The following is a 14,990-nucleotide window of genomic DNA, read 5'->3' on the forward strand; positions in this document are numbered from 1 at the left end:
TCTTAACCTCATTTTACTAGAAAAAAATTGATAAATATTGTTTAGTTTGGTTATTTCTACAAATTCTACCTACCTTTTTTTAATATTCGAAACGAAAGACATAAAAACTGTAAATATACGTAAATTATTAAAAATAAACAATACCATAATACAAAAACACAGGCGTGAGTAAATTCAAATGTCAAGCATGGATCGAGCTGGTTGACACTTACATTTTAATTTTTACAGCGAATTAAAAGACTGCTTACATCATTAGCCGTAGAAATATGAACAAAGCGATACAAAGCAATAATACCCTGACAATATCGAACCGACATAAAAACCCCACACGTACCCATCCTCTAAACTGCGTGATACTCCGTGCAATATGGTCGAAGCAGCGTAATCCTATTCGGCGGGCGGGTACGCCAAACGCCAGTCAGCTTAGCGAAAGCGGATTGCAGTGGGCTCCGGCACAAGCCACTCCACTGTCATGTGGCACAATTAATTTGCCGTCAATCCGATCAAAGCTTGTTCAAACTGCTAATCCGTGTTTATGTCACTGCGCCATGCACAGGCAGATCTCGATGTTTAATTAGTCGCCAGTTGTCTTCACGTACTCCTTGTAGCCTTTCGTTTTTGACTGCAGATCATTCGTGTGTGCCGTTTCCTTCTTTTGCAAGTTGATCTGGTTTACAAACAAATGTGTTTCAAAATCCAGCATTTCTAGACTATTAAACTAATCTCATAATGTAGAAGTAGAACCAATGTATGTATTGTTATAAATTCTTTTGAGATGGTAATTTTTTATCGGTTTTTACTTATTCTGCTTCACTTGTATCCTATTTTTCTTCTTTATTGTCTGGGCGCCAGCTCACACGAGCATATATTTGTAACTTAATTCAAATTTTGTTTGTTATATTGATAGAGAAAGTCTTTGTTTGAGAATAAAATAATAATTTAAGATTTAAAGCAAATTATCTAATCTTGAGAAGGAAAAGACAAAAAATTTATATTTGAATTTTAACAGACCACAGTTATTCTATTTCTAGTAAAAATAATTTATAATTCATTTAATTACTCTAATCCAATATATTTCAAATTAAAATAAAAAATAAGTGAATGGCTAACACTTAATTTATTTTAATACTTATCCAAAATTTTTCAATCTTCTATCAATAGAAGTATCCTTAAATTAAACCTACGCCACTTCCTCTACTTTAACTTAAACTAAATAACAATAGCGAAGATTTGGATTTAAATATTAAATTTAACACAAGTCTTTATTACATTAGGAGTTGTCTTTACCACTGTCTAATACACTAATTTCTTTTCTTCTTAATCCTTCGTCCACTCTATTTCTTTCCTAAACCTGTTAGCACAACTTCTGTTCCTGACTTGTCATCTGTCATATAACTCCTTGTTGTTTGTCTCCTTGCTGATATTTCTATATTACTATACCCTGTCGGTAATTTAAATTAGATCTGTGTTGACTCGAAACTGGATAATACTCTATAACAGTTAACTTTGTTTTGTTATTGGACTTACTTAAGTGTCTATTGTACGTAATCTTCAATTAATTTAATTCTTGAGACTGTTTTCTTCTGCTACTTATAAATGGTTTTTCTTTATTGAATACATTTGTTTCTTTCTGACAATCAAATTTTATTTTTCAAAACTTTAGCTGTCAGCTTTCTAATTTATCATTTTTTTTCTTAGTTACCTCACTCTTTTTCTTTTCTTGTCCCATTATTTTTTTTAAATCACTTTCTAATTCTAGTAATCCAAATTTTTATTACCAATCACATTTTCAATTTCGAATATATTTTATTACATTATATTTCTTTAAATTTTGTTGAAACTCATTTTTTTACGAAAATTTTAATTGTGCATATCCTAATTTTTATTTATTTTATCTTTTCTTTCTCAATTTCAACCAATTTATTTCCTTAAAATCAATTTTACCAATTTTATTTTCCCAAATTTGCCTTTCCCTTTGATATTTTAAAATCTCTGCCCCAACTCATTCTGTTACAGTATATTCCTAATAAGTTTATTTTCACTTAAGCTCAAATAATAACACATGCACATAAAACAAAAAAGGTGACATATGTTTTTGATCAGACTCTGTTATTGCTGCACATGAACCTGGCAATTAGAAAGAATACGAAGAGAGAAATAATGACAGTAAATTTATTTGACTGCCATTATCTGCCTCTCGCCACAAACGAATTAAAGTGAGTTAAATGATCTTATTAGCAACCAAGGCAGACGGAGCTAAATATTTAGCTAAAGAAGTGAAAAAGAAATAATCTTTTATCTGAAGGAACGAAGTCTTATGTAAATTTGTCAAGCAAAACAAGTTTTCGGAAATATTTTTCTTCATATGAAGATTCTTCGATAATAAAGATTCGATAATGGTAATAGCTATGCTGTAGTTCCAACAGTACAGTCAACAAAAGTGAAAAAACTGTGATAGGATATAGATATTTAGGAGAATTAAAAAGTTGTGCTATGAAGATTTGTATTGAAAAAAATGAACTAGAAACTATAGCGAAGAGAAAATTTAACGATTTCACCAAGATTTAAAGAAAATGGGAAAAGGCATTAGGGTAAGTGGGATGTGAATATGAGACAGACTACTGTTGAAAGTTGAAAAAAAATGTAAAAAAAATTATTGTTAGAGATAAGAAAGGAAGGGAGACTCACTATATAGATCTTTTGAAGTCAAAAGAGTTCTCCACAGGTGAAAGCGTTAATGTAAAAAAAGTTCCGAACACTAAAATCGCATATCTTCTTAATGTAATCGTGAAACATCATTTTATACGAATTGAGTAAGCATTCTCTCGAAAGTGGTATTAGATTTGTCTTTAGCGGGTCGGAAATTATGGAATCCACTATACCGACCAGCTTCTCCGACGAGTTACAATCCTTGAACAGTTTTCAAAATAAATTCAGAAAATATCTGGAAATAAATTGGTTGCTAGATAATCAATAAGGCAAACTATCTCTAGAGAACATTCCAAAATTGTTCGGGTAGATCTTATTGTCCAGGATCGTCACCGATTTTATGGCGGACAATTTAAATACTGAAAACGGCATTATAAATTTGTAGAGCACATCAAAGTACCATTTTGTTCCTTATTTCGTACCTCATAAAAAGAAACAAGAATATTCTCAGAAAAACGCCGTAAAACCGTTTATAGTTACGGTCAATCAAATCTCGTGAAAAATACAGCATTCAATCCCCAAGCAAAAAGCGGTGGAATGCTGAAAAGTCGATCTAACACAGTGTAAACTTTACAGCGTCAATAACTTCAGTGATAATAGCGCACTAAACAAATAATAAAGCCTGGGCAGATGAGAGCTCTCATGGTACTTTTATGGTATCTGACAATGGTCAATGGGCATATTAAAATCTTTGGGCAAAGGGTTCCGGTGCGGTTACAAGTTTCCCACAACGCGTGTCGGTTTAAGGGTGAATAAACAGATGGATCAGCGATAATAACAGCGTAGATACTTATCGGGTCTGTATGTTTTGATTTGGGAACGTGCAATTAAGTAGGCTGGGTCTTGTGGGAACTGATTAAAGCATTAAGCGTTAATCGATGAATAAATTTGTCAATAACTCGTATTTATATGAGAATGTCTCGATCGTTTCCTCCTCCGAGTGATCAAAACGGTTCTATCCACTAGTTATTTTACATGTATAATGTGAATTTCATTCATGAGTGATTTCTATGTATTTATTAACGTTGACGTTCGCCGTTTTTATACGGACGCCGAGACACATTCCCTTGGAATTTCATTATTAATTAGAAACTAAAATTAAATCCGTTTATAATTTATTGCCAGTACTGTAAACTTTGCTGGGAGATATTTATAAAACAGCACAGAAAGCAACAGTGACTTCCTGTAAATTTATAACTTGTTATCTATAAAACAGGTCTAGATTTATTGATATACTTAAAACATATCTAACTAAAACAATATTATCTACCTATATAAGTAGAGACGTATCTATCAAGTATCTTGATATTTTTAAGAATTAAGTGGCTCGACTTAAAGACAAGCTTTTTTAGGCTAACTACTTGGTTTAGCTAGTTTTTTTAGCTAGGTAAATTACCTTTGACAAAGATGAGCGCATAAAAACAGCTACTGCAAAGTAATCGATTTACTTCAACATTTTACATAGAATTAATAAACATTAAACTCTAAAAAATGTAATAATCATATAAATGATTTACCAGAAAACACAGACATATTTTTATAGGATTCCTTCTTCTGAAATATTTATAATATAATACGTTTTTAAATTGCAAACGAATTGCCATAATTCACTTCTTTTTCAATTAAAAATAATATTTGATGAAGATAAGAATTAACATTGCAACTTGCAATTCACTTTTATTGCACAAAATAGTTACTTTAAAACACATGTCGGCTGTAACAATTTTTTAATAATAACACGTTTAATTTGGTAAAATAAACTTGACAGCTGGCAGCTGATGTTGAAAACATACTATATACTATACTAGAAACATTTTATAATTATCTTTTAGTTAGCACCATAATTATCTGTAATAAATTTACAGATTGTATATTGAGATAGTTGAATTTATATTCAGTTTCATCATTTTAGGTTAAAAATTAGGAATAGTTTTGTAAAACATCTAACATGTACTGGTAACATACTTCGCAGTACATAAAAGAAGAATAGCAAAACTGATTGGCGACTTATTTAAGGCGCCGTCGAATGAGGATTGTTCCATTCATACAATGTAAAAAAAATCTCTCAATTTTACTCAATAATGTATCAATTTCTGTCCACACCCGATCGAGTTAAATTTTCACTCCATTAGTATGAGTACAACTAATATCTTATGAGTGAAGCAACGGAAGTGAGTGAATTTTATTTAAATCCGAGTTTTTGCTAACTATCAAATGAGTGACTTTTGACTCTATTCTGTATCTACGTAAAACCAATTAAATGTTTCGTCTGGAGATTCTCTTTAAAATAAAAGTAGTACGGAATTTTTAAGTGCATTATTGTTGCTGCAATACAGTGTAGACCGAAAAAAAAAATCGTGAAAAAAGATCGCCTTTTCATGAATTTATTTCGAACCTTGATTTTAGAGCAGCCATAAAAAATATGGTTCTGAGCACTTAATGATATGGTAGTATTGCAGAAATTTTTTCATCGAAATCGATCGGGTAGATTTCGCACAATTGAATTGTTAATTAAGAAAATACAGAACTATACACTGAGTTTTCAATTTTCGCTCACGGTAAAACCAACGATTATCTTGAGCTCCCAATTTTTATACATACCCTTTGAAGTCTCAACTATCAATCCCCATTTAAAATTTTTCAATTTTACCCATTTTAGCACAATTAAATTTTTTTCAAAATTTCTTTGGAAAAATACATATAAATATTTAGAGCTGGAGCTACCGTATTTGCATATTCTTCAAATGTAATTGTAGGATCAAATAGAGGAAGGATTGACGAATAAAATTCACTTTTGATCTTGTGGATACAATGAATCGTCATCGAGATATGAAAACTCAAAGTTGAAGTGAGTTTACTACAAAAGAACGTACTGTAGAGTTGTTTCAAAATCTTATGAACTTTAACCGTGATATGCGCAGAAACATAATTCCGACCGTCGCCTAAATTATTCTACGTCCTAAAAACATTACATCCGTTATTCACAGTCTATCTCGAGCTCTCGTAACGTAAACAAGCCTTTGCTCCGAATACAAATATCATAATAAAATGCTCTATTCATTATTATTTTAATTTAAGCAATAAAAATATATATAACGAACGTTCGCCAGTTGACTTTATTGATGCCCGAGTGCCTTAGTTCATTTCTGGTTGTAATGAGGCACGTGGTCTAATTCTGAGTCATTGTTTTCACAACGTGCTTATTAGAAGAATTATGTGGATACGCCACGCCTTTCGCACATTTCGCGACTTTTGAAACTACTCTACTGTACTTTTTCAGCGGGCGCATATCGCAATTATTATTTTACATAATACTTAGAACTATTTACAACAAAAAATAACGTTACTATATAAAACATCCATCCCGTAACAGATACCGACTGGACTATTACTATACTTTTATTTTATTACCACATTTTATGCTACGGCCATTAAAAGTTACTGTAAAAAGAAAAGGTTATATGCAACATATATACACACATTACACAGATGAATGGACAAGCGGATCATTATAATTTTAGATTTCTCTGCATGCTTAAGATCTCACGATACAGATTACTAATTTTTACGTCGAAAGAATGCCAGTCAAATAAAAATATAGAATAGTTCATATAACCTGAAAATATACCAGTGGTTATTAGCTTACAGACTTAATTATCCCGAAGGTAACTTCAATAGGTTTCATAAAATGTAAAATACCCATAAGATGTCGTGGCAACGGTTTAATCGGCCGCAATATTGTGGTAATCGTTGGGAAAACTATTTTATAAGCTGTAATTATTCCATTAAAACCGTTTAGCGCCAATATGTGAAATAAATGCGTTCTTGTGAGCAAAGAGAAGTATAAAATGGCGATGTGCTCATTTGCATCCGATTGGACTCATAAATAAAACATTTTAACGTACAGACACTGTGATAACGTCATGATGATCAAATTATGAAACGTATATCAAATGTCTGTCCGGTTAATTTATTCTTTACATAATCCGATAGCTATTTACGCCTGATAGCGGACAACGGATATTAATCTTTATACGTTATCAAAATGTGTTTTACCTGCAGGTATGCTTTGCATACTGAAGGATCAACATGATATATCGGTTATTAATTTCATGAACGTTTAAGAGTAATTACGGGCAAAGTGTAATTTCTCCTTTTACGTTAAAAATGCCTCGTGGATAGTATTTTACAGAAAGCGAAAATCGGGGCAAACCACTTTCAACACTTATATAACAAAGACGAAACCTTCAAAATATTCTTTAATTGAGAATTCATACAGGCTGCGCCATTAAGAACAAAAACGAGGAAAGAAAAGCATGGTAAAAATAATAACAATAATAAACTCTACTTCAATATAATAATGTAAAGAGATTCTTGTAAAAGGGACATTCTGAATCGAGAATTACCGTTACAAGGGTCTGACAAGAAAGGTTAAGTGGCAAAATCACTAATATGGTTTTATGTCAAATACCTATATTTCAAAATTCATTAAAAGAACCAAAACATTCGCTCATTCGCAGTAATATATTATTTATATGCTTAATTAGCTTAATTTATTTACTTAAATAGCATGTCCGAATTACAGGATACAATCAAGTAATATATTGTAATAATTGCAAATGTTTAATTTATATTTAATATTAATTTAATAATTATTTTTTATAATAATAATATTATCGAAATTAAAATTAAATTACTTACTTGAATTAATTTATGTTATTATTATTATTAAATTGAAATTATTATAAGATAACTATACTTTGTTTTTTGTTATATTCAAATACTCTTATCTCAGGGGTCAGTTCTAGCAATAATACATCACAATTATAGAAACAACAAAATTAAAACTCAAATCATAAATTATGTCTGTATTATAAATTATGAATTCAAGGATGGTTCAAACAAATTCAATATCTCTTGTATTCCTACAAGCAATTGTAAACAATAATTCTCAGGTAACAATATTTACTAAAAATACTAAATTCTAAATTATTTTTATATATAATCAACTTTATAAAGTAGATAATTTTGTTTTATACATGTAATAAATTTTCAAAAATATTATGTTTCTAGTATCAAGTTGATTAATATACTATTGCATATGCTTGAATGTAATAATTACTAATCTAAATGTTCAACAACTTAGTTAACTAATTGTAAATGTAACTTTTTGACAGTTGCTGTCAAATTAATTTTGCCTTCAAGTGAAACTTCACTATGTCTTTTTACTGTCTATGAATTTGAATACGGCACTAATAAGACATGGTCTTTAATATTGCATCTATTATAGACCAGGCAATAAAGAGAAAAATATCTAGATTTTCGCGGCCCGCTCCGATTTTAATGCGTTTTTTTGCATTTTGTTCAGAAAGACCGTCGGAAAAAAGTCCCGCCTTTTTTATTATCCGGAAGTAGCGGAAATGCATCGCGGATGCATAAAGTGCATCTAGAAGTGCATCGCATCTGAGAAACTTGCCAAAGTGCACGAAATACCGCAAAAATTGGTACTCGGGGGTTTTGGGGAGCGCAGAATTCAAATATGCATCTATCCAGTCCACCCGACCCCACGGTGGGGCGACTTCCGGCCGCCTGGGGGGCGCGGGGGGCACGTGGATTGCAAAGTTCTCCGAGTGACTGGAAATATGGATTTTGGGGGGGTTTTCCGAATTTGAGGGTGAAAAATATCCCCTATGCTCGTGGAGGGGACGGCAGGGGGGTTGAAATCTAAAGTTCCCGAAATGACTGGAAAAATGGATCTCGGGGGTTTTTGCCGCTGCTGATTCAGAATCTGATCCTGCCAAATGCGTCCGATGACTATTTCTGATTATTTTGGGGAAGGGCGTTAATCTTCTAAGAAGGATGAATATAAATTAATGGAAAATCATGGGACGAAACTCAATCTAAAAAGGAGATGGGGGGAAGCAGGGGGAGCAGGAGGAGGAGGAGGAGGAGGAGGAGGAGGAAGAGGAAGAGAACGAGGAGGAGGAAGATAATTTTGATTGGTATTTATAGTTGTTTATATAGTTGTTTGATAAATGAACCCGTGTGACAATTAATACAGAAGGAATATATTTTAAGACAATATATATTTTAAAACAATAAATATATGTACTTTTATACTTTAGAACAATAAATATATTTTAAAAAATTATCAGGCTTATCCTTTCTTTTTCCAACCGAACTTTTTAGATTGCGTTTTGTCCCATGATTTAGGATAATCGGATTTAGGATTTAGGATATCGGATATCGGATAATAAAACGAAAAAACCGAGTTCATTTGTGGCAAATAAACCTTATATGCTGTATAGAAAATATGTTAAAATTGTTAAATTTATCAAATGCAGATAAATATACAAGACATTGTTTCCGTCGATCCTATGCGACCATTTTGGTTAATGCTGGGGCAAATTTGATTGCATTGAAGGGACATGGGAGATGGAAATCTTCAAATATTGCCGAAGGATATAATATAGAGGAATCTTTTACAAATAAACTAGACATCCTGTAGTACCGGCGACTTATAAATTGCCTATATAGGTAGTCTCTTTAAATGTAAAAGTTTCTGTTATTTTAATTTATTGATTCAACGTGTTTCCGAACAGTCCGTCAATGCTAAATATTCTATTACCATACGCTTACTATTTTTTAATGTCTTTTTCTCGGCCATATAAAGTCGTCCATATAAGGCGTCGGTCGTTTCAAGAATTCTTCGGTAGCTCTGTCGGTAACAATCAACAACCGTCCTGAAACACCCACCAAACAAGTACATTCCCAGTCGATAATGATATGTTTTCTATACAGCCCGGTCGATGCCTACCGTAGCGACGGCGGCGGGTAAATCTTTTATATCTCCTCGGTGATATCGATAAAAATCTGGTTTAAAAATAAACCCGTAAATTTCTAGGCGAGCGGGGCTAATACGGGGCATATTTTACAAGCCGAAAGAGGTGCCATAAAAATTTAAGACGTTTCAATTCTTTGGATTCACCTTATCTTCGCATCAATTCAATAAAAATCGGTCGAAAAAAAGGGGTTCGTCTTGTACGTCTTCCCACAGCCGTCGTTAAATCTAGTTATAAAACTTATCTAAAACAAATGTCGACCTTTTTAAGCAATTATTTATCGACCACATTAAAGTCCGAGTCATTCGAAATTAAATAAACCGCAACCGAAATTAACGAAACAGGCTATGTTGCATTTAGTTATTTTTCTTACATTATAGGTATCTGTAGTAAAGTTCGCTTTAGTCGGTAGAGCCATTTTGATAACATTTGAACACCTTTACGACTAACCCAAGTAGCACTTTATGTTACAATTACGTAATTTCTACTTGTATTTGGTCTCCATAACTCCATAACATATTTTCCTCAAAAGAGAATTTAAACGTAAGTAGATATGTGTACGTTTAATTTTGGTAACGTAATATGGACCAAATCATTCATGTCACACATGTTGTAGGTTACGTTTCTAGAATCGCATAACCAATAAGTTGTAAAAATGTTCTCCTTTACAACAGTGATTAACCTAGAAGTCCAAAACCCAAAGCTACCTAGTATAAAATGAAGATGGGGTAGAACACTACAGTGTGAAATATATGCACTTGAAAATTTTAAAGCTCCCTTAGCTCCCTAAATATCTCCATACAAATATTTTCCAAAAATCAAAGATATAAAATGCCTTCTCAGACTTAGTATCACGCGACTTCATAGCATTCCCTCCCAATATTTTAGCCTTCGCTGACATTTCTCTTTTAGTTAAAGTCTATTTGGCTTAAGTGTTTTTCTAGTTTCAATACTCAAATTTTTTATATTTTCCTATTATAATTAGAAATTTAATAGTGACTAAAATGCGTTAACTGTAAGAATATTCAGAAAACTGAAAGAATTTGGGAAGAAAAGATGTCAGGACATTGAAATAAAGTGTTAATTGTATCATTATATAACAAATGAAGATTGTAAAAATTATTGAGGAATAGCACTATCCGATGTTACTTAAAGGGTATTAATAACACTTCATAGAACGGTTATGATGAGTAAGGAGGATTTAAAGCAAAGAGTTCTACTAGTAACCAAATTATTGATATGAAACACCTTCTATAGGACACATATTAACAAAATCTAAGTCCACATCTGTTGTTTATAGTTACGGATACCAAACAATCTGAAGAGATTGGTGGAAATGGCGGTTAGAGAAACAAAGAATAAACATTGCGAGGAAGGTTTTCGGAACAGTTCAATTTAAAGAAAGGGTTGCAATGGGGGTCTTAAGAAAAAGTGGTGTAATAACAGAGAGNACTACAGTGTGAAATATATGCACTTGAAAATTTTAAAGCTCCCTTAGCTCCCTAAATATCTCCATACAAATATTTTCCAAAAATCAAAGATATAAAATGCCTTCTCAGACTTAGTATCACGCGACTTCATAGCATTCCCTCCCAATATTTTAGCCTTCGCTGACATTTCTCTTTTAGTTAAAGTCTATTTGGCTTAAGTGTTTTTCTAGTTTCAATACTCAAATTGTTTATATTTCCCTATTATAATTAGAAATTTAATAGTGACTAAAATGCGTTAACTGTAAGAATATTCAGAAAACTGAAAGAATTTGGGAAGAAAAGATGTCAGGACATTGAAATAAAGTGTTAATTGTATCATTATATAACAAATGAAGATTGTAAAAATTATTGAGGAATAGCACTATCCGATGTTACTTAAAGGGTATTAATAACACTTCATAGAACGGTTATGATGAGTAAGGAGGATTTAAAGCAAAGAGTTCTACTAGTAACCAAATTATTGATATGAAACACCTTCTATAGGACACATATTAACAAAATCTAAGTCCACATCTGTTGTTTATAGTTTATACATTACGGATACCCAACAATCTGAAGAGATTGGTGGAAATAGCGGTTAGAGAAACAAGGAATAAACATTGGGAAGAAGGTTTTAGGAAAAGTTCAATTTAAAAAAAGGGTTGCAATGGGGGTCTTAAGAAAAAGTGGTATAATAACTGAGAGTTTAAAATATACGAGCACATACCAGTGTGTAGTGAATGCTGCGGATGTGGAACCAGATACAAGAAATAAACAACTACATTTAAGTTATTTCAGAAGAAAAGAAGAGGATATTGCAATAAATTATTGATGAAGAAAACAACAAATGAAAGATAATGGTAAAGGTGAGTCAGCTAATTTAACCACCAGTTGTGCAGAAATAGAATATACATAATAGAAAAGGAACAACAAATTGCAAATTTAAGAGTGACGTTTTCATGCAAAGAATGCATCTAGAGCGACAAAAATAAGATTGCACTAAACACTGTTGATACAGTGTCGCCTATGTTTACAATTTTCGATAATGAAAGAAAGAGGAAAATAAAGGAGCATTCTAATAGAATATATGAAATGATTATGGTAAAGGCAGTATTCAGAAGATGGACAAATAAAGAATGAAATATTGTGGAAGTAATAAAGCTGAAGTCAAGTGGTTGGAACATACAAGCATAATGAGGACACAAATGTTAAAGAAACATTGTCAGGAGGAGGAAAAGAAAAGGGAAGAAGAGAACGACTCCAGAAAAGGTAGCTGGAAGAAATTAAGAAGGATTTGAGGAAGGCAGGAGCCACGGATTGAAAAGAAGAGGCAAATGAAGAAAATTGTAAAGAAAATTAGGAAAACTTTAAGCGATAAGCCTCGACTTGCAGCTATAGATATGATAAAAGTAGAATAAATTAATAGTAAGCATTTTTAATAATCGTAACCGCTAAAACTGTTTCAGAACCTCTGATATTGTCCCAAGTGAACAGCTGTAGCCATATATAGCACGATGTCTGCTTCTTGTCCCATTTTGCGTAGTAAACGGAAATATTACTAGTTCAATTTTACTTATTTTATTTTACTTTATTTATTATTAATTTTACTAGAGTTTTCATTACGGAAACCTGTTTTATTTTTTTATTGTCCTAGTTTCAGGTAAAATTACGCAGCACCACAAAAAAAGTGGTTAGGGCCGTTGGTCCAGAGCAGTGAATCCTATAGATTTTTGATCCGCTAATTACGAATCTAAAGTCAGAATTTCCGGATCAGATTGTATTTTGACCATAACATCAAGAAACTGCTCTAGAAAACGGGTTTCAATATTTCAAACTGATCGATGTAGTCAGAGGTTGGAAAAACATTGAAAATCATGATGTGACTGCATTATATATTTATTTTTCATCATTTGATAAACAATTATAACAAACGAATTGTTCAAAATATCCACAATCTGCTGCTAAGCATGCTTCAGCACGTTGTGCTACTGCTCGAACGGAGTTGCGTACTATCTCTGGCGTTATTTGTTGTATTGTTTGAAATAGATGACTCTGTAGTGTGCGTCTATAATATGCGTCAAAATATGATTTTTATGCACGATGGTGCAGGTGCTCATTTCGCATTAATTGTACGCGATTACCTAAATAATACTTTCCCTGAACATTGGCTTGACAGAGGCGGTCCATTTGCTTGGCCACCTCGTTCTCCAAACTTAACGCCATGTGATTTTTTTCTTTTGGGGCTTCCTAAAAACGTTGGTGTATAGGACACCAGTGGCAAAGAATGAATTGCAGAACCGCCTATTTCAATACAGCAAATAAAACCAGAGATTATACGCAACTCCATTCGAGCAGTAGCACAACGTACTGAAGCATGTTTAACAGCAGACGATGGAAATTTTGAACAATTGTAACTCATTTGTTGTAATTGTTTATTGAATGATTGAAAATTGAAATTTATAGATAATGTATATATTTTTATTATTTTTATATATTTGATACTGCTATATCTCAATAAATATGGTCTGATTGAAAAATCATAAATACATTTCTTTATTATCTTATCTAGCTTAATATGATCTCACAGTCCGTGTCCACGAATTTCGTAACATCCTGTATAACATTTTACCCCCCTTAACTTTTCTATTTTCTGAGTTAGACAAAAATAGTTAAAATGTTAGTTGTAGGGAATCTTTCTATGAGTTTAATGAGTTTATGAAAATAGAAATTATACAGGGCGTTCCAAAGATACGAACCAAACTTATGTTTTTTTTTAATGGAACACCTTATATATTATTCGATTTTTGGAATCTCCGCTTCTTCCTGATTCCGAAAATATAAATATGTTGTGGATTTATTTAACAATTTGTTCAATATTCTGTTGAAAGACTGAATCACGCAATGGGCAATATAAAAATTGCTATGGACAAAAATATTACTTCGTATTATTGTGGTCAGTAAGTACTGAATTACTTATTTACTGCCAATCAGGTACTCTCAGTGCTCATTCTGTAATTTTACCTCCGCATTTACGACCGCGATGCCTTGACAAATAATGTAATTTAATAAACAACACCCAATGCGACCACAAAACCACTCCCAAAGATTTACCAAGACCATCCGTCTAATAACTAATAATTTGTCTTACCTAGATTTGCGGTCATGCCTTCGAGGTCCTTGGGTTTCCGTTTCCGAGGTCGGCCTTTCTGCCGCGGCGTCGTCGGCGCCCCGTTAAAGAAGGGAGGAACTTTACCGACAGGATCCACCGGCGTTTGGGGCGGCAGGGAGGGGTGGTGATGGAACTCGGGACTAGGGAATGGGGGCGGGTAGGGGTGCATTCCCGGGGGGAACATCCCCGGGGGCATGGATTCGGGTATCGGCATTTCGAAGTGGAGTCTGCAGAGCACGGAGCCGTTTCTCATGCCGAATTGGTCGCCCTTCGTGAGGATGGCGCTGCACACCTCGCAGGAGAAACAGTGAACGTGGAAGACCAGCTCCTTCGCTCGCATCACCAGCTCCGAGGAGAGGATGGTGGCCTGACATCGAGCGCACCTCTTCATTCCGAATAAACTGAAAAAAAAGATGAATGTATGTAGTATGTCCATGGTTAGAGTGAATAAAAGGAAGCATTTTATTTTATATTTTATGGAAGTAAACAATGATTGTATTTAAAATAAGGTTGCCATGGAGAAAGTTAGCATTATTTCATCAGCGGGCTCTCCAGAAAATTAAAAAATATGAAAACTACTTTTATTTTTACTCTTTCCAAAGAGTGTCACTGGACATATTGTTCGGAATTAAAAGTTACGAAGAAATTCTTATTTGTGGCAAAGACAAGGTGTGAAAATGTGGAATTCTTATATAATTCTTTGACAGGAAACATGGTATAATTCCAAATTATGGCAAAATTGGTACACGTTGTTTACTAAAATATATGTCGACGATATACTAATATGAGGGAAAACCCTTT

The 14,990-nt window shown here is 33.0% G+C and overlaps 1 protein-coding gene across 1 annotated transcript in view; it reads right to left on the bottom strand.

Annotated features, from left to right (window-relative positions):
* LOC108907318 (protein apterous-like) overlaps positions 1–14,592 on the bottom strand; it is a 53,593-nt gene extending 39,001 nt beyond the window's left edge. Inside the window, exon 1 of the mRNA XM_018710944.1 lies at positions 14,169–14,592. Coding sequence (XP_018566460.1) covers positions 14,169–14,580 — 412 coding nt within the window. The 5' untranslated portion in view covers positions 14,581–14,592. The remainder of the gene's footprint in view (positions 1–14,168) is intronic.
* Between the last annotated feature and the right edge of the window lie 398 nt (positions 14,593–14,990).

Source organism: Anoplophora glabripennis, unplaced genomic scaffold, assembly GCF_000390285.2.
Source record: "Anoplophora glabripennis isolate ALB-LARVAE unplaced genomic scaffold, Agla_2.0 scaffold97, whole genome shotgun sequence".
NCBI classification, from domain to species: Eukaryota; Metazoa; Arthropoda; class Insecta; order Coleoptera; family Cerambycidae; genus Anoplophora; species Anoplophora glabripennis.